Source organism: Nestor notabilis, unplaced genomic scaffold (assembly GCF_000696875.1).
Source record: "Nestor notabilis isolate BGI_N333 unplaced genomic scaffold, ASM69687v1 scaffold12897, whole genome shotgun sequence".
Lineage (NCBI taxonomy): Eukaryota > Metazoa > Chordata > Aves > Psittaciformes > Psittacidae > Nestor > Nestor notabilis.
Window position 1 is genome coordinate 17834 of NW_009937166.1, and position 20297 is coordinate 38130.

At 38.5% G+C, this 20297-nt stretch overlaps 1 protein-coding gene across 1 annotated transcript in view; it reads left to right on the plus strand.

The window, feature by feature from the left end:
• Positions 1–20297, plus strand: part of LOC104408949 (E3 ubiquitin-protein ligase RFWD2) — a gene marked incomplete at both ends in the record, with an annotated part of 40164 nt that overhangs the window by 17827 nt on the left and 2040 nt on the right. Inside the window, 4 exons of the mRNA XM_010018697.1 lie at positions 7936–7995; positions 9920–9996; positions 14821–14878; positions 18472–18586. Coding sequence (XP_010016999.1) covers positions 7936–7995; positions 9920–9996; positions 14821–14878; positions 18472–18586 — 310 coding nt within the window. The remainder of the gene's footprint in view (positions 1–7935; positions 7996–9919; positions 9997–14820; positions 14879–18471; positions 18587–20297) is intronic.

The window sequence follows — 20297 nt, forward strand, 5'->3', positions numbered from 1 at the left end:
GTTATCAGAGCTTCAAAGTTTGCTGTAATTTTTTTTTTTTTTGATGCTCTAATAGGTGACAGTTTAAGAAATAATGATGGAATTCAAGGAACATGTGTGGACTCTGTAATGCTTCTATGATACATTGCACAGAGCTGAGTTGTATGAACTCAGGCTATGTTATGGGGAGGAGCACTACCTTTGTTTCCTCTTTTCTAATTCAAATCTGGTTCTAGTAAAGATGTCTGCAAAGTACAGTTTCTCTCAGTAACCCATAGAATCACAGAATGGTTTGAGTTGGAAGGCGCCTTGAGGATCATCTAGTCCAACTCCCCTGCCATGGGTATGGACACCTTCCACTAGACCAGATGCTCAAAGACCCATCCAGCCTGGCCTTGAACGCTTCCAGGGATGGGGCATCGACAGCTTCTCTGGGTAACCTGTTCTGGTGTCTCACCAACCTCATAGTAAAGAATGTCTTTCTAATGTCTAATCTAAATCTACCCTTTTCTCAGTTTAAAAACATTCCCCCTTGTCCTATTGCTACTTGCTCTTATAAAAAGTCCCTCACCAGCTTTCTCATAGGTCTCCTGTAGGTACTAGAAGTCTGCTGTAAGGTCTTTTCTGAGCCTTCTCTTCTCCAGGCTGAACAAGCCCAACTCTCTTAGCCTGTCTTTATAGGAGAGGTGCTCCAGCCCTCTGATTGTATTTGCGGTCCTCCTCTGCACTCACTCCAGCAGGTCAATCCCCTTCTTATGTTGGGGGCCTCAGAGCTGAATGCAGTACTCCAAGTGAGCTCTCAGCAGAGTAGAGGGAGAGAATTTCCTCCCTTGTCACACTCTTTTTGGTGCAGTGCACCATATGGTTGGCTTTCTGGACCGTGAGCACACACTGCAGGCTTATGTTTACCTTATCAACCAACACCCCCAAGTGCTTCTCGGGTCTGCTCTCAATCCAGCCTGTGCCCAAGATGTAGTTGTACTTGAGATTGCCCTGACCCAGGTGCACAGGACCTTACACTTGGCCTTGTTGAACTTCATGAGGTTGGCATTGGCCCACCTCTCAAGCATGTCAGGGTCCCTCTGGATGGCATTCCTTCCCTCCAGCGTGTCAACATTCCATTCTTAATAAATAAAAAGCTTCTTTCGCATGTGACTGAGAGTGCTTGTTTCAAATTTTTGCCTTAAATTTTGAAAATAATGTAATACTTCCTGATAGTTTTGTTTCCTAATATGCCTCTTTGAATATTTGATTCACTGCAAATTATTCAATTTACTACTTTATTGACAGGTTGTACTTGTTACATACTGCGAATCTTTACATGGAGGCTAGGTAATTAATTAGTTAATGCAAGTATTGTCTCAGAGTTCATGTGCCTGTGTAATGTGTTCAAAGTATATAGTTAACCACCTACAACTCTTCCTTGCTTACTTGCAAGTTCTGTGCTTTTCTTTCCTCCTGCCTTCATGAAATGGTGACTTCAGAGCTTACTGAAGGGGGTTTATATCTAGAAGAAATCCATATCTTTATAGACTTAAGAATTCAGAATAGTGCTCTAGTCAAGTATTTCGACAAATGCTTCTTTCTTGCCCTTCCATAATTTCTCAAGAAGATAAATGTGAGGTTCAGCACCTGTGGAATTTTCTTTTAGAAATCCTGTTTTTGTTTTGATGTGTTCATAACTTTCCAAAGCATTGACCTTTCAAACTGAAATTCACTGTATGTTTTTTGTGCAAAGATATTTGCAAGTCCTTCTCTTTCTCTCTTTTTTTTTTTTTTTTTTTTTTTTAAGTTGTGGAGTTGGTGTTTTGTTTTCTGTTTTGTTTGGTGTTTTTTTAACCTATGGCAGTGTGGCAAAAATCAAATCCTTGGCAATAGTAATAAAAAAAATTCATCTTCCTTTTGAAAAAGGTTGAAAACAAAGGGCTAAAGCTTGAAAATACTTTTTCAACAAATGACAGTTTTGGAGGGGAGAAATACATTGATCATCCATAGTAGTTGGTTATCTCTGAGGTGAACTTAGCATAGCTGTGTGCCTTTCCATATGTGTGCACAGTTAATTGAATGCACATTCTCTATTTTCTTTGATCCAGTCTTTTCTGTTGAAATCAAGGATCCAAGGAGTCTGGAAGGTGAAGTTTTGTAATGAAATACTTGACTTTGGGTTTTTTGTTTGGTTTGGTTTTTTTGTTTGTTTCCCATTTTCTTAATAACGGAAGCCTGTGACTTTCTAAAATGCGCATTTTCATGCTAGAGTTTTAATGCTGTTAGCTGTGTTACATAAATACTTCTGCAAGTTTAACTTTGTTAACTTTTAAATGGTCACATGTTCTTTCATCTTGAACACTTTGTGAGAGAGCCAATAATACCAGTTAAATCAAAAAAATTCTCCTTAGTTTTATATTCATTGCTTTAAAAAGAGGCCTTACTAATTGTCTTATCAGGATTTGAATGTTAAGAAATGAAGTTAGACACCACCTTATCTATCATTTATAAAATTTATCCGAAAACATTGTTAGCTCAGCTACCTGATGAAGTGTTTGCTATTTTTGTGAAGTAGCACCACTGCTTACTGAAGGAGAATACTGAGCTTAGAATAGTATCACAAATGAAGTTCTACAACATAAAGATGATATACCCTAGATGCATTCATGTCACTTTTCTTTTAATGTTTTGAGGTCTTTTTAATAATGCTACATTAAGTCTTGTATGTAACAATTGAGACCTTTTTCAGCTGGGACAGAGAAATAATCCTGAAATGCCTCAGGCTTGTGGCACTGAATGCCTGCTCAGCACTTCAGAACCGTCATCGTTCTTTTTCAGCCTTAAATGCATGTATCTATCCATCTGTCTTCACTTACTCCATATTGTGAGCATGTTAAATACTAAAAATAAGAGGAGTTATTAGTTATTGTGGGATAATTGCAGGGAATTATAAGCATGAAATCTCCCGGGATGTCATTACGTTGTGTTAATCACTTCACCTGTCAAGTCTTACTGTTCTGCACATGCACACATGGATGAATCGATGAGTAAGCAGGAGGAGGTGACAGAACCAGAAATCGGTCATGATCTTATGTTGTCACATAGTCTTGATTACATTCCAGGACTCCTGAGGTTCATTTTATAGCTATAGTAATCTCTTTCTTATCAACTACATTTAAAAAAATGGTATTTTAAATCTATTTGCATTTCTAATCTGCTCAATGAGAGATATGAGTTCTGACTGCAGTGACAATAAGTCAAGGATACAACTAATTCACGAGCAGCAAGCTAGAGATTATCATATAAACATCACTGTATAATAGGTGATTCTCCTTACTACAGTGGAGAGGTCTTTCCAAAGAGAAAGATGGGGCAACTGAGTACTAGAAGCTAGATAGTGTGTTTAGTGATAGATGAAACTTGAAGGCAAGTAATCTAAATGTTTAGACAGCTTTGGTTCCTGCCCCAATTTTTTTCTTCTTGTGATGCTCTTCTATCATACCCTACCAGTAAGCTTTCAAAGCATTACTCCTGCAACCCAAACTTGATTTAAGTGAAGAGGAAAATTAAAGATATGAAAGTAGGGTTTTTTTGGGGTGGAGTTTTATTTTGGGGGGGATTGGTTTGTTTTTTTGGGGGATTTTTTTGTTGTTGTTGTTTGTCAGCCAGGCATCTCCTTCCTCTTACCCTTAGGAATTCTGTATGTTAAACAACTCATCCAGGATGTTATTCTCAAACCATTCTGTTACCTATTCCCCAGTTAAGAAGGAACATTTACCATTTGGAGGAAATACTGATTAGAGAGAATAAATATTCCCTGCAGATAAATGTGTTGTAGATGAACTGCTTATGTGCCTATAAGGCTTGGATGCCATGTTTCACCAGTGAAAGTAACTTGGGGAGGCTCAGGTGTTCTTATCTTCATACTGAAAGATACCTTGCATGTTTTTCCACTTGTGCAAAGACTTCATAATAGTGAAGTGTTATGTCAAACTAAGTTAGATTTGCAATTAATTTAAAAGGCTAAAATCTCTAACCTCTGAAGATGACTTTCTTGCCGTAGTTGTGTATGCTGTGACAGGCTCTGTATCTGAAGCAATAATGGAAGGAAAGCCCAGAGATGGACAAGAATTCCATGTGGTTTCCAGAGAGATAGATTGGTCTTATTTGCTGTACGGTTGTTGAGGTATTGAGTTCTGTGGGAAGAAATTAATTCCACTGGATACGTTTAGGAGAGGTTCTGCTGTTTATACTTAAGTTTACACTACAGTTTGTTAGAACCATAGTTGATGGAAGAACAAGAAGCAGGAATAGATCACATTGGATTGCTGAAGTTGTGGGATAGAAAGGAGGGGTTATCTACAGAGATGACCTGATTCATCTGCCTCAGTTGGACAGATGATACTTTTTAACCTGTCCTTGTTGGTGCAGTGGCTGTGTCTGCCTGGGGAAGAAAGATGTTCCCTCTGGTAAGAGTCTCATCTGTTTGTCTTGATCTATGGTTTATACTGTTGCGAATGTATGAGGGCTTTGGATGCAGGTGCTCTGTTTAAGCCTCTTGGTGGCATAGTGTTGGTGATGTCATGGTATTTTTGTAGAAAATAATTTCTGCTGTTCTTTGCTTGTGTTTTATCTACAGTTGTGAAGATAGTTGTCAAGAGTATATGACTGTCTCTCATGCATTTTTCTAGGCTGTATCTGTGGCACCGGGAGGCTCTGCTGAGCTTTTAGTTTGTTGCAAACATTTAGACCTGGCACCAGGAGACCCAGTCAGAACTATTCATTGTGCTGTACAAACACAAAGGATGAAGCCACTCCTGAGGGGCCACAGTCCAGGAAAAGCAGGAAGCCCAAGGATGAAACCTCAGTCTTGTGCCCAGCTATGCTTGTTAGTAGATAGCCAACTTAAATCAAACTGACTGTGACCTGGTGTTTAGCGTTGTGTAAGTTGAAACTAGTATTTCTACCCAAGAGTCTTACATGGAAATTCAGTATTATGGCAGGGTATCTCTGTATCTGAGCAGCTCTAACCAGGGCATTTCCCTTCAGCCAGGTAATCCAGCACAGAATTGTCATTGAAGAACTCTTTGTATGCCTGTCTAAGATAGCTTCAGACTTAAAGTAGAGGGTTTTGGGGGTACTACCTTGTGGGTGTGAATGGGGTTTGGTATCTAAAAAAAATTATATGAAAGGCTGCATTTCCTACTGTGGTGGCTTCTTGACTTGAATACCTGAAATCCTCTTTCCAGGAACTATAAGAAACATTGGGCTATTTTGAGGTTATTCTTTATGTATGTGTTTGTGTATAATGTGAACGAGAATGTTCATTCAGTAGAGTTGAAATGATGAGGTTTAACTGCTGAATTAAAGCCTTCTCTGTGTCCACGTTGTCCTTTTCACTTCTGGGAAAGCATCTGTGTCTGAGAAGAGAGTTTATAGTATGTGCTTCTATTTTAGCATACGTTTCAGTGTTCATTCTAAGTGGTTTTGCTGACTTAATCTGAAGTTTGACAGGCCTGATTCTGCCCATCATTGGAAAGGACTTGGCTTGTTTTCTGTGCCCAGCATAGTGAAAATCAAATTAAGGGCCCATCAATCTGGATATACTGCAAGGACTATAATGCATTTAGCTTTCCTGAAATGCCCCTCAACGGATGGCAATTATAAATTAGTAGTCTCATTTTTCAAAGTTTAATTGGAATGTATGTGGGCTGATTTAAGGTCTTCAACAGATTAAAGCTAAACCATGAAACAATTGAGCCAACCTACCACAAAAAAAAATTTCAGTGTGGGGATTAGTAACTCATTTGGTGCTAACGGTATGAGAAGACTTTTCCTGAAATAAACATGAAACACATTTGCCAGTTTTTAGACTTGTTATTTTTGGGTAACTTCATGGTAGGTTCAAATTGCTTGCCTTAGTATAATTATAAGGAAGAATTAGTAAATGAAGCCTGGATCTTGTACTTTTGGCTCTGTGCAATAGTTAACAAAAGCTGGCCAATAGAGAAGGTCTCTGGTCTTGTTCCTATAAAAAGGTCTCCTGTTTATGTGATGGCAGCAACCATCAGTTATTTTTCAGTTGTCCAGTTTGGCTGTGAGCCAGTACATTGTAGAATAGCTGGTTTCCTTGCTGTGACTTTGGCATGTCGAAGTGGTTTTGTAACTCCTTTTTAAATGGGATTTATGAAAGTGGGGGACTAGTGGTATTTGTTTGCTAGAACTGAGTTCGGGCAGGGCCCATGCTGTGTAAGTGTCACTTAACTTTGCCACTAATCTTGGAGATATAGCACCACCTGCTATTCTTGCTGTAAGTTTTGCAAGTGAAAATGGAATTATCTGTTATGGTATAGTGGTTTGTAAATGATCTGTGGCAGTCTAGTTTTAAACCATTAAACTTGTGCACTCTGTGACTCAAATACAAACTGAAACATTCAGAGTAGAGAGATTAGGATATAAATACAGTATCACCTCATTCCAAGGAAGAAGACATGTTAGGAATAGGTGTGGATCCAGCAGTCCTTCTTGTGTCCTCAGGAGCTTTTTCCTTTTTTTTTTTTTAAGTTGGAAAGACAAGTTAAAATTGTGGATTATCTAATGCAGAGCACACCGATATTTGTAGTACTTATCAATAATGGGGGTTTAAATTGTGTTTTTTGTTTAAGAAAACTTTCTGCCGCTTAAAGGATCAAGCTTAAGCACTTGATTAAGTCTTTGGGAGTAGCTTGCCAAATGTTCTTGGGAATATGTCATACTAAGAATAATGTCTTGCAATGCTAGTAACTTTGGATTTGGGCAGTTTGATATTCCTTGGTAAATTCAAAACAATGAGAACTTTTCTGGCCTTTATAGAGTGTTGTGTTTAATAAGCTTTCAGTGGACTTGGTAAAAGCTTGCAGGCATAGGCCATAGTGCTAGTTGTCTGCAGATTTTTACTGTGAGTTGAGGAGAGTCAGGTGGACTGCCAGTTCTCAATGTTTTCATTAGGCTTGTGAGTGTTAGCGAACCAGGCTTGTGTTGGAGCTGAGTTTTGTCTGTTTAAGTCCAGACTTGGAGCTTTCAACTAGAGAAGTGCATGTGTTTGAGTCTTGCAGGGCTGGGTACAGGCTGTGTGGGTGTTTGGATGGGACATTTCTGCTGAATGAGAGGGGGAATTAGAGCTGGTAAGTAGATGATACTTTTGCTTAGGGGAGAGCAATTGTCAAGTCTGTAGCTTCACAGTTACTAGAGATCAGTGAGGCCATGTTGCTGACTGGCTGAAAAGTAATTGAAAAACCTGAAAAATGTTACATGTGGCACAAAGAAGGGAAAGGGGGATGTTGGCTGGTGAGAGAGAAAGTCCCCCTCTGACCCTTTCAGGGCTAGCCCTCAAATTGAGTGGAGTTTATCATGTAATCAGAGGTAAGTATTGCACCTATGAAAGAAATGCCATGTGGTGCTTGTTTGCTGCCAGGAGCAAATCTCTCTGTGGTCAGAATGTGGGAGTTCTTGCTAATCAAAAAATTTTATCAGTAAGTTTAAATTGTCAAATGGCAGGTTAACTGCTAGCAAGAGAAATGCTCTTAATACCTTTTAGCAAAACATTTTGTATTTTATTGAAGGGAGAAATGATCCCTGTCTTTCATGGTGGTTTTTTACGTTGAGTGTTTGAAGCAGTTGTAATTAACTTGCATGAAAGATGTTAGAGGAGCTTAATAGTATTACTATGAATTATATGGGGCTCCTTGTGATTGATATCAAAGCACTTCATGCTCTTTTTTGGCATTGTTTCACAGTAGCAACTTTGTCTGGAATGTGGCTTTTGTGCATGCTTATGTTAATCTATGCATATGAACTTCTTGCCTAGTGACTTCTGAATCGTATAGCATGCTAGTTGAGATAGTTCAGGTGCCTCTCTGAAAAGATTGTAATTTATCTTGGTAGTGGTGCAGTGCAGATTGATTTAGACTTCTCCTGTTCTCTTATCCACAGCAATTGGAGCAGATCCAGAAGGAGCTAAGTGTTCTGGAAGAAGATATTAAACGAGTAGAGGTGAGGTGCCCAGACATTGTTCTTACACTGGCAATTTTTCATTTTCATCAAGCTGTCTGCCTTGCTGTGGGGCTGCTGTGTTAAATTTATGGCATTTGAGGCAGTAATGGGAAAATGAACAGATGATGTTCTTTAATTCGTTCATTTAGTTGGTGTGTGCAAGCTGCAGTTTGGTGAGAGGGGGTTTTGTTGAAACCTTGTTCTTATATAATTGTATCTTTCAATTTCTTTGTGTTGGTAGTAAGTATTTTAGAGTAATAGAAATGAACAGCCAGTATGACCATAACATAAAATTTTTTATTTTGCGTTGCCGTGTCTATTTGCACAGGCTGCTTAAATCTTAGCAGCATGTCGTTCTTAAAATGGAGAGGTGTTGGGCGTGCACAAGAAAGCTGTAATGCAGAGACTGGGTAGGACCAGAAGCTGTTTGTGCTGCATGTCAAAACAGAATCAGTCTCCTACCTCCTGATAAAATTATCTTAATCCCTTAATGATGGAGATATCTTGAGATTTTTTGCTAAGAATTATTCTCCAAGTACTTGTAAACTCATCAGCTCTATTCTTCTGTCCTTACTGAGTCTAAATTCCTCCTTGGTCCTTTCCTCTAATCATCCTAGTGTTTTGATTTTGGAGTAGGAAACTGATGTTTGGAATACATCAAACTACCACCTCTGAAGACAGCATTTCCTTAAAGCTTCTTGGGATCAGTTTGAAGGTCTGCTTCTCTCTTCTTGCTTGTCTCAAGCAGTCAGCACAAGCTCCCAACCACTGCCCAAAAGCCTCTTAGATTTCTTCACTTCCAATTTATATGCTTGCTGATGAATTATAAAAATACAAATAGAACTGACAACTGCAGGAACCTCCCTTCAGCTGATAGCTATGCCAATTGTAAGCTGGTAGATACAATATTTTTCAGACCTATTTCCCTAAATGTTTCTCAGCTCTTGAGGAGAAAAATACACCTTAGCATGTTTCCTTGAGACTGGTAAAATAGGTCTTCAGATCTAAGAAAAGTTATCCCTGGAGCTGTGGGATCCCTCAAGGAATATCTAGCTACCTGCTTTTCTGCTTTTTAGTCAAGCACTTCAATGAACTGCACCTGGAGTATGTTTCCAGTGTGTGATAGTGACCTTGGTTCTGACCTTTAAAGCCTGGGATCTCTCTTGTCACAAATATCCTGCTTTCTACCCAACAACTAATGGGCACCTAGTGGGAATTTGAAAAGCATCAGTAATGTCCTGGAACAGTTTCCCCCCTGCGTAACTAATGAGCTGCAAGGTCCTGCGTAGCTTCCATTTCTCAAACAGATTAAAGGTATTCTCATACTGGCTACACAGCAGTGATTTAGTCTGGCGATGCAAAGCCAAGTTTATGTACAAAGTTTGTCTCTTTTGCACTTGCCCCACAGAAGACTGATAGATCCTCTTTTAAGTCTGGTATCATCCATGATACTACCTTTGTCCTGTCATCTTGTGTCTGTTCTTGCCATGACCCATATCCAGCATTACTTTCCAGCTGTGAAGGCTATTAGGTACATTTTCACTCATCTCAAAAGTGCAATTACAGCTTGCTTGTTCTGCCATGTTTAAAGGAGGTGCTGGATTAGAGACAATTGAACGGTAATTAAAATCATTGATTTTTGGAGTATAAGCTCCAGAACTGCCTCTTTTGGGGCAAAAAGCACTGTAGATGTGAGATTTCTGAAATGTGGTTGGAATGATAACTGGGTGGGGAGGGGCATTAAGCCCCGGTGTTTCTTCAGATACAGTAAGGACTTCTGGATGAGTATTGAATAAAAGTAGGTAGTTTCCAAGTCATCTGCTTGGAAAACCAAAAATTACTATGTGAAGACTTATGTGTATCTTAGACAGTGCCTACTATTCACGTTCTGTCAGCTTTGCTGTAACATGACTTTCTGTTTTAGGAGATGAGTGGCTTGTACTCCCCGGTCAGTGAGGACAGTACGGTGCCGCAGTTTGAGGCTCCCTCACCTTCACACAGGTACAGAGCTTGCAACTCAGAACTTGGATTTCAAGCTGTACATGTTGCACTGTACTTGCTAGTCCTCTCTGTGCCATGCCCAAAACACAAACAAAGCTATTTTTTGGGTGTTGTACAATATTTTCTTATTCTGTTCTTGATTGGTATAAACTTACTGCGAACAAAGCAGTGAAGAAAAAGCCATCTGAGTCTGCAGATGGACAAAGTCTCTTCTAAACCACATGGTTTTAAATGTAGTGGATCAGTTAACTTGGATCATAAGCCTTTGCTATGGTATGAAATATTACTGTTAAATACATGCTACCTTTTCTGAACGTTATAAAGTTCTTGGCATATGAAAGGCCTTAATTTTCACAAGGGCCAAGTTACGTTATTATATGATCTTCTCTCCTGCCTCTTAATAGTAGAGTTCTGTAAGCTGTTGACTTCTGTACAAAATTATACTGGTACCTTTTCTGCGGTCAGCAGCTCTAACCTGATAGCCCAGAAGTAAGAGAAAATGAACAGATTTCCTCTACATAGATTAGATACAATGCTTTGGTAAGGAGCCTAGCAATACTGGCTGGGATTTCTTACAAGATGTTATTTCTGAACTCCAAGACCACAATCTCTCATATTTATATGAAAAAAGAAATATAGCCCTGGGGGAAAGGACAGGAATATGGCCAAGGTGGATGGGAATAGTGTTTGTTATTCTGCAGTTCTGTTTGTTTAATTTTTTTGGGTGCAGGTGTATGTTTTGGTGTGGGTTGTTGCTCTCTTGCCAAGAAGCAATTTTGTGAAGCTGATGAGATTCTTGTCAGGTTCTACTAGTTTCCTGTTTACTGGCTTTTAAATAGATTGCTTGTTGTTTGCTTCATGGTACTGATGCTTGGGGAAAGCTTGAGCACTGATTGGGCTGAATTTGTTACATGTTGAACACTTTCAGGTCTAGAAACCTTTCCCTTTTTTTAACAGAAGATTGTATTTAAGAGTAGAAAGATATCTCTATTACTAGAGCCAAGCAAACAAACAAGCTCCCAAAAACTTTATTGGCTGGAATAACATTTTAGGCCCAAGAGTTTTGGTGAAAGCGTTGGGAGAAACAAATCTGCTGTGTGAAACCTACAGTTTTCAGTCTATTGAGAATTTCTTACTGCTACTTTATGCCTGTTTGATTAACCCTTGCACATGAAGAATTCGTGGTTCTTGATTTTGAAGATGTAACATAGCGTCCAAAATATTTTCACTTTGAATTTGTGATTTGCTTGAGGTCTGCTGGGAGACAGCAGTGGGTTAGACCATGGCAGGTGCAGAGACCATGGGCTCTCTTTCCTGCCTGATCATCTTAATGCTTGTCTAGTTCCATTTCAGCTAGATCTTGAACTTTTGGGGGTTTCCTCTGGTACAGCATGCCAAGGGTGTGATATAGTAGGGTATTTAGGGATTTTCTAGGGGTTGCCTTTTTCTCTTGGCTTGAGAAGACCCCTTTTCTGTTTTCCAATGCTTTTCCTGTGTTGAGATGTAGTCTTGAGTGCTTGAAGAGAAGATTATGGGAAGGAAGTGTCTGAACAGGCATGAGTTGTTGCTGGACTCTTAACTTCTGTCCCTGCCCTATCCTGACAGGATTTTTGTGAAATTCAAGTAATTGCATTGCTTTGAATTACCAGAACTCGCACTCCAGAAAGGTCTACCACTTGAAATTCATTTTCTTTTCAACATTAAAAGTAAGTTTTGGAAAGTGTCTCAAAACCTGTAACTTTGATTCCTCCTTGGGAAGAATGCTGCAGAACAATTAAGAGGAGCTTTAAAATACACTGATGTTTTTTCAGCTCTGTTAACTGATATATTTAATCTCCAAAGTGCATTTTAGAGGTGCCGTGAACTGCTAAGAATGACATACAAATATAGTTTGTCATGTTTTCACTTCCATGTTAAAATGTTAATAGACTTGCAGAGACTTTTTTACTTATCAGTGAATTAAAATGATATATTTAAATTGGAATAGAACTTTAACATGCGTAACACCCTGCTAATGAAATAAAATTGTATAAAATTTTACTAACGTGTCTTATAGCAAAAGGTTATCACAGACCTGTGCTGAGACGAAGAAAATCTCTTTAGCTTTTGAATTTAAAGTTCAAGAAAATAGATCTCTTTGGAATTCGGTTTTATTTGGTCTCTAGTGACTTGCCCTTATTCATCTACTTCCTCTAAATCACTGACTTGCTTCATTCTCTGTTTCTTTTCATTGTTTGTAACTTTTTCCCCCCACACACACTCTTAACATCTTCAAAATGTGAAATTACTGTGTCTCCCCCATGTTCCTTCATAAGTTCTTTAGCAAAATACCAAGCATGCCTATCATGTTCAATACATTCTTGGCTTCAAGAAACATGTGTTTTCTCTTACGCTTGTATAGGGTATGGTGAAATATTGAATTGGGTAATAGCACAGCACTTGTTTACAGTGTTGCAGTTTGCTGGGTTTGTATACTAATAGAGAACAAGAGGAGAAAAAGGGAAAAGAACAAGTAGTTCTGTGTAGGCTTTTTCTGAACAGGTGCATGTGCTATTTTTGCTACCAGTAAGTAGTGCAAGCAGGAGCTACAAATAAGCAACTTCTAGGTGACTAGATGTGCAGGAGTAATAGCAGTAACAAACTATCACTGTAATAGGAGCTTCTGGGGAAAGATTCTGATGTAAAAATTAGTTGCTTGGTAACTCTGATTCAGTTATCAAAATCCTGATCTCCTTCCCCTCCATTTATTGTAATTACCAACGCCCAGCCCTGTAAAAGGATATAACAAATGGGGTTTATAGTCTGCAGGTTGCTGTGTTGTTGTTGAAGGTTTTTAAATGTCATGTTAGTGTAGCTGAATTTCCTGACTGAACCTAATTACAGCTTTTTAAAAAGAATTTAGAGGGCACTTTGATAATTTTCTGATTATTTGCTTCCTGTTTTTAAAAGGAAGAACATTCATGCGTATGGCAGTTAGCTTGGCTACAGGCACCTCACAGAAATTACTTTGATTTTGTATTCTGGTTAGGGACATGACATCTGCACTCTCAAAGGCTTTACATCACCAGAGAACCTGCAGCAAAATGAGACCAGATGCTATAAATTTGTGTGTTTTGCTGTTAATTGCCACTGTACCTGTCTCAGAGTGCTTTTTCATAGCATTCCAGCCGAGCATGTTATTCATGCTGTTCCTAGCAGGGTCTGCTGTATGTGTTTCATTATTTCATGTGGCCACATTCTAAATTAAAGTTCATTGTCCCTGGCCATGCCTGAAACAGCTCTGCTGTTTTTTCCCTTGCAATAGCTTGTAGCAAAGAATGATTTTATCCCTCAGATTTTCTTTGTTTTCAGCTTTTGTCTTGCCTGAAACAGAAGCTCAATCAACCACGTCTTACAAATTAACCACTAATGAGATTTTAAAATAATCTCTCATCTTCTGTTTCTACTTCCCTCCACCTCCAGGGAAGCTTTAAAGTGTTCAGGGAAATATTTAAGTGCTAGTAACATTTTTTCATCCTTCTAGATTTACAGGTGCCCTGATCAGCATTTCAGTCAAACCACGTGTTTTGTGACCAAGAATGTCAGGTGTACGCATCAGTTCTGGTACCTGTTAACTAAACATCAGTAGGTACAATAGTCTTTTACAAAACCAGAACCTATAGCAGTGTTCTACCACCTTTTTAAAGAAATGTTCAGCTTTCCCAAACAATGCTTAAATCTAAGGTTATCTCATAAGTAAGACTGAGAACAAACCCAAATAGTTTCTTTTCTGTCCAAGCCAAACAACATAGCAGTAGAAGTGAGTTATAAAGATTTCTTTATTTCTTTTTTTTTTTTTTTTTTTTTTTTTTTTTTTTTTTTTTTTTTTTTTTTTTTTTTTTTTTTTTTTTTTTTTTTTTTTTTTTTTTTTTTTTTTTTTTTTTTTTTTTTTTTTTTTTTTTTTTTTTTTTTTTTTTTTTTTTTTTTTTTTTTTTTTTTTTTTTTTTTTAGAAACAAATCATGGTGCTGTTTGTAATGTGTTCTGCATAAATAATAAAATGGTGTTCTTGTGTACTAACCTTCACTTGTCCTAAAAGTATATTAAATTTGAGTGATAAGGGTGCTTAATCTCACTCTGCAGTCTTATTGTGAGAGCTAAATATTTTGCACATATGTGCAAGAATACTGAACCACTTGTCTTCTGCTTGTAGCAGTAGATCCTTTTGCAGTTTTGAAAGTTAAATCTCTTGAATTGCATATGTGTGCTATGTTTTGAAAACAGCGATTTAAAGTGTGTTGTGTCATTATAGACACTATGTAGTTCTACATGGTGTAGCATTTTCTAATAATGGAAATCCTGGCTGTCAGTATTTCTGTAGTTTATTTCTATATTTCATTACTTGAGTCCTTTGTGTGTCTTCAGAGATGTCTGGAATACTAGTGTCTGTTTTAAGCTGCTTTCTCTAGCTTTTCTTTCACAGTGCTATTTGAAATGCCATGGTATTCAACTTTTTTTAAAGGAACTGAAAAACAAAGGTAGCATGTTCTTTTCAGAATGTCTTATCCTGCATATTTCGTACAAAAGATATGCTTTTGCTTTCTGATTAGAAGTTATTAGATTGCACTACACATAATGATGTGACAGCATTCTGCTCTAGGAGATCTCTGTATTAAAAAATCCCTCCCAAACCCCCAAACAAAAAATAACCTTGAGTTCCCTGCCTGTGAAATGGTTTTCAAAGGCAAGTGTGCTGCAGGATATAAAGCAGAAATAGAAAACGGTTTAAAAAATATAAACGATGGTCGTACATTGATTTAAACAGACTATTTCTTTTGGTTTTGCAGTAGTATTATTGACTCCACGGAGTATAGCCAGCCTCCAGGCTTCAGTGGCAGTTCTCAGGTAAGGTAATATATGTGTCTGTGCACAGGGGACTGAGAGGGTGAATGTGCAGGTTTGGCACAAATGTCAGAGATTAGGCACAAATCTGTCCATCTTCAAGGTACTGCTCAACTCAACTCTTGCAAAGGTTTTTAATTGGCTATATCAGCAAACTGAAACCAAGATTACAGCTGAAGGAATGACTGTACATGATTGTGTCTACACTGATGCCATCAAAGAAATCTGTTGTAATATATTTAGATGTCTGACTTTATTCCCAAAGCTGACTCTTCCATGGAAGAGGGGATTTATTTTTTTTTTTTTGTTGTTTTTGTTTTTTCCTCTTCATCTCTTCTCCCAAGTGGACAGCTTTTGGGAAGGAAGGTAACTCCCTGACCCTTTGCATTGAGTTAAACAGCTTTGGATCCAACTTGAACTTCAAAATAAGAAACACTCATTCTCTCAATATACATTCATTTTGTAGTTCGTCCTCATTAGTGCTTTGCAAACTATTATAAATTCACATAGAAGGTAAAAAGTTGCATATACAGTGAAGCTGTCTGGCGGGCAGCCTCCAAACCAATTGACTGCAGAGCCTCCAGAATACCAAGCAGCACTACTGTAGTCTTGAAACTCACAGTGATTCTGCTGGGCTGGGATGATGTCACTGATATCCAGCTCAGTTTCAAAAAGGTTAAACAGTTTTGATTTGGACACATGGACTGTTGGTTATGTGCTAGCTGATGCTTTTGGTGCTCTCTGGTGGTGATTGACCATCTGTGGCACAGCGGTATCAAATTGGTAAATTTAACAGCAGTCAAAAGGGTAAATTAACATATGGAAATGTTTTTGGGTCTTATTTGATGGATTAGCTGATGTAAAGAAATAAACACCTGAATTTTGGGCTGGTGTGCGTATATGTGTGCATGTAGGGTTTGGGGTTTGCAGCTGTATAATGGGTAATTAGAAAATTCCATCTACTAGTCTGTGGGGAAAGAGCTTGTTCCTGCTACTGCAGTCTTGGGAGGTTTTTGCTTGAACAAAGAACTACCTTACTTCAGAGGGCAGGTGAAATTTGGGTGGATATTTTATGTTTAGGACTCTGATATGGTACACTGTGTTTGTTTTCCACTGACAGTACTTGCCTCAGTACCTTCCCATTTCAAAGACAAAATTAATAGCATAGCTATACTGCTGGTAGGCACACAAAACAATCAACCTAGACTTTCTAGTCATTCTGTATGACAGCCTTATTTATGTGAGATTAATCTTTTTTTTGTCTTCAAATATAATTTTTTGTCCTCAAGAGTGCAAGATTTGTACTCTAGTACAAATTTTTGAATTAAACTTTAATGCGTGTTTGGATGAGGAATTGAAAGAGAACTCTTGAATTTAACACTTTATTCAAGGTACCATAAACATAGTTTTAAGAATACAAATTCAATTGTTTCTTTCTAATTGTCAGTCATGGCAGCAAAAATCATAGATTGGGCACTGCTGGCAGTAGGAAGCTATACTCAGGTGGACAGCATAGCTTGCTTTGTCGATAACTTTGTGTATTGCTCACAAACTTGTTCTTAGGGAAGAATTTATATCCCGCAAAGCTACAGGACAGTTTTCTTCCAGAAGCAGGCATTCAGAAGTAAATAGTGGACAAGTCACTTAGGCTTGGGGAATTCTGCAGGTAGTATTTGGGGCAGTACCTTTCTTTGCTAGAAATAAGGAGCTTGTGTGTAGCTATGAAGCATTTCCACAGTTAGAGGACTCTTGAGAGCACCTGATGAAGTTCAGATATTAAAATCAGTCTTGATAACAGAGCAATCTGAACTAATGTCCTCAACTAGGACAACCACAGTCATTTTAGCAGTTGAATAAAAATTGCTTGGGTGTATTTTCTCTCCCCCCCCCCCCCCTTATTTTTTTCCCTTCCTGTTTCCCAGCATTGCTTAACAAGTAGCCAGGGAGCAGGCATCACAGAAACTGAATATATGTTTTGATAAAACATTAACAGTTTAAAATCTCTAGATGTGGAGAATATGATGACAATGGGCTAATGCACACTGATTCTCAGCACAGCTGGGTTGCCACGTGCAAGCCTGAGACCAGGGGGTATCTTCCTCTGGAGACCCAGCAGGTAATCATCACACAGCAGTTAAATACATACCATGTTTGATTCCATCTTGATGTGGATTTGGCTTATCTGCAGGTCAGGCTTAAGCTTGGGTTTATGTCACTCATCATGTTGCAGGTGGCTTGTCTTAACTTCCGGCTGAAGTGACTGCAGGTGATGCTTGAAGTTGTCTTGAACCCTGATCACTCCTGATGTGATGAGATATGCTGGAGCCCTTGGAGGCTGGTGCACAAAATTAATAGGAAGATGCTATAAATGTGTTCCTTTAAGTATTTCTTAAAGCTGTGAAATTTTAGAAAATCGTGGTTAAAAGGCGTTGGTGTAGGTGTCCAGTGTTCTAGTTTTATGTTGAAATTGGGATTGTTTCAGAGATGAAGCAAGCTGCATAGACCATAGGTGCTGTCAATGTGCAAGTGTAAGTCATGATGTCAGTGTAGAGCCAAGGGCCTCATGCAGGAAAAGGCATCCATGTATTTCATTGCTTGGGGTTTATTTTTTCCCCTATAATGTTAAATGCTGTTCATAAAGGTATAAGCAGAATTCGAGAGAGGTCTAAGCTTAGTCTGTTCTTGTTGACTTGCTTGATGGCTGTAGTGAGGGCAGTGCATTCTCCTGTGTGGATTGAGGGGGAATGTACACAGTGGATTTAGATAGTGGCATTACAGGCATTGTATATGGTCAGGGCTGTTCTCCATTTGAGAACCACCGATCTCCTTAATATTTTAAAATTTCCCCATTAGCTTTGAGTATGCAATATGTGATGCTTCTTAAATAAAAACTAAAGTCAGGTACTTTTCCTGCTGCTTGTAATAGAGGCATTTGTTTCTCTTCTTTACTAGTGATTAAAACAAGAAGTACTCTATTTTCTGTTTTGCTTGTAGTTTCAATCCTTTGCTTCTACCTCTCACTGTTGCTGCTGGACTAGGTTGGAAAATGGCTTTAGAGATGAGTTTCATGGACTTCTTTTCAGTTAGCCTTTAAACTTCCTGGTGTCTTCCCCTTCTATCCTTATTTGCTTAGCTTTATGAAGAGTTACTGAGTTGCTTCAAAAGAATTCAGTAAGTATTTAAAATAAACACCTCTTCTTAATTAGCTGTCTGACAGGGATCTAGGAAGTATTTGTTGTGCAATCTGATTTGTGAAGCTGAAAGCATGGTATGTTTGGCCTCTGATGTCCAGTTGTATAAATGCAAGATATGACTCCCCAAGGATGCTGTGTCTTGCATGTAAGGCCAGAATCAATTTTGCAAAAGTTCAGGAAACAAGAACTGTCTAAAAGCAGCTTTTCTTGTTTGTTAAGTTAAAGGGTGCAACATAGGACCATAAGAATAACTGTTGATGTGGCAAGATCTTCATTTATTGTCATTTTACACTTCTGACCCTTCACATATAATGTATAAATTGCTTATAATTTAGTAAAATCTATTGAAATGAAACCTGGGTTGGGTTTACCTGTCTGAAGTGTTCTCTCTTCTCCATTCAGACCAAAAAGCAGCCATGGTATAATAGCACGCTAGCCTCACGACGGAAGCGGCTCACAGCTCATTTTGAGGACCTAGAGCAGTGCTATTTTTCCACCAGGATGACACGTGTGTCGGGTGAGTTCCCCTTGCATGTGTTCAACTTCTGACATCAATTACCTCTTACAGTGCCCAGTCCTCAGAAAAGACTTGCTTTTGAAAGAGCAGCTTTCACTTCTTGCATGCATGGGAATGTTGCTATACATATTTATGTGTTACTCAAATCATCGAGTCTTACTTTTCTTAACCAGTCTTTGAAGTTGCTAAATTTAGAAAATTTAATCCCGTCACATGTTTTGCTTTGACATCTGTACTGTGAAGGGCATAACTCACAACAAACTCTTTCATTGATGCTTATTCTGAAGATGCAAATGTTTGATTGAAAGCAGTGGTTGAGTTGTGTTTCTACTGTGGTATAAACATGGTAGTTAAAAACATTGCTATTGAAATACTGCAGAGGTATGAACATAAATTGATACATTCTCCTGTATTTAGCATGCAATAGGACACTTGGAGGTTATTCTCTGTTGTCTAGATTGAGTCTTGGTTAACAAATGACTTGGAATATAGAAGCTGAGCGTGCAGCAGCATTGTGGTCCCATGGGGCACACCTTAGATTTAAGTCTTATTTTGTGGAATTAAGAAGCTGTTTTCACAGTTGCCTAGATTGTTTCATTCATAATTCAGTAACAGTGTGACAACAGCTAGAGTCATTGTTACCTAGTGGATAGATGGTTCTTAATTAAATGGCAAGATTTTCTTAAGAAATGAATGGGTCAAATTAATACATCTTGAGGGTGAGGAGGGTTGCTTTGCAGCCCCTTCGGGGAAGAAATGAGCTTTGGGAAAAAAGCTTCAGTCAAAGGGCTGTGGCAGGCAAGGTATTTGCAGCATGGAGCTCCAGCCAATGTGAAGAGTGACAAGAGTGGAGAGCAAGAAGCAGAGTGCAGCCAGCCCTCAGTGGATGGAAGAAACCCAGTAGGGACAAGAGGGAACCAGGCAAAGGTTGTTGCAGTAGAATATCTGTGCTTCTAGCCTTGCAAGGCAAGGACCAACCTTCCAGGACACAGTGAGATCAGTGAGAGAGCTAGGGTAGAACCTCCTGATTTATTTATTTATTTATAATAAATTTAGCTTGTTTTATTCTCTGTAAATAAAAGTGAGCCTTGTGTGGGTCTTTCTCTTTTCTTTCTTTTTTTTTTTTTTATGGTGTTTTTTTTTTTTGTTTTTTTTTTTGTTTTTTAATTAAAAGAAGTTGGCCTTAAAGGCTGCAGTGTGTTTTAGGGGAGCTTGGTTTTAGACATATCTGCATCTACGACCTACTTCAGAGCAGTTACTGACTCAGTTCTCATCATGCACATCAAAATAGTTTTAACAAGGAATGCAGCATGTTGAGAGGGTGCTGCAGTAGCTCCAAGATTGGAAAAGCTGGTTGGATGTGACCAGCCAGTTTCCTGTGAAGTGCCAGCAAATGCTTTATAGAATACAGTACTTCACACTGAGATGTTTTCACACCATGCTATCTTGGTGATGCATAACTGTTTATGTTAAATAATACTTATTAACCAAGGATAACAAATAGGGTTCTTCCCAGCATTCTTGTGAAAAAGACATTTTTCTTCATAATTGGAACTATAAATATGAATGCAGTGAAACTGGTTTTCTGTATTCATATGTGTCAGCTGCACCAAGAGCAGAGGATTTGCAAATGCAGGTTATTTCCCAAGTCAGGGATAACCTGTGATACTTGATGAAGCTTTCTTCTCTTAAGTCATTCCTGTTTTTTGAC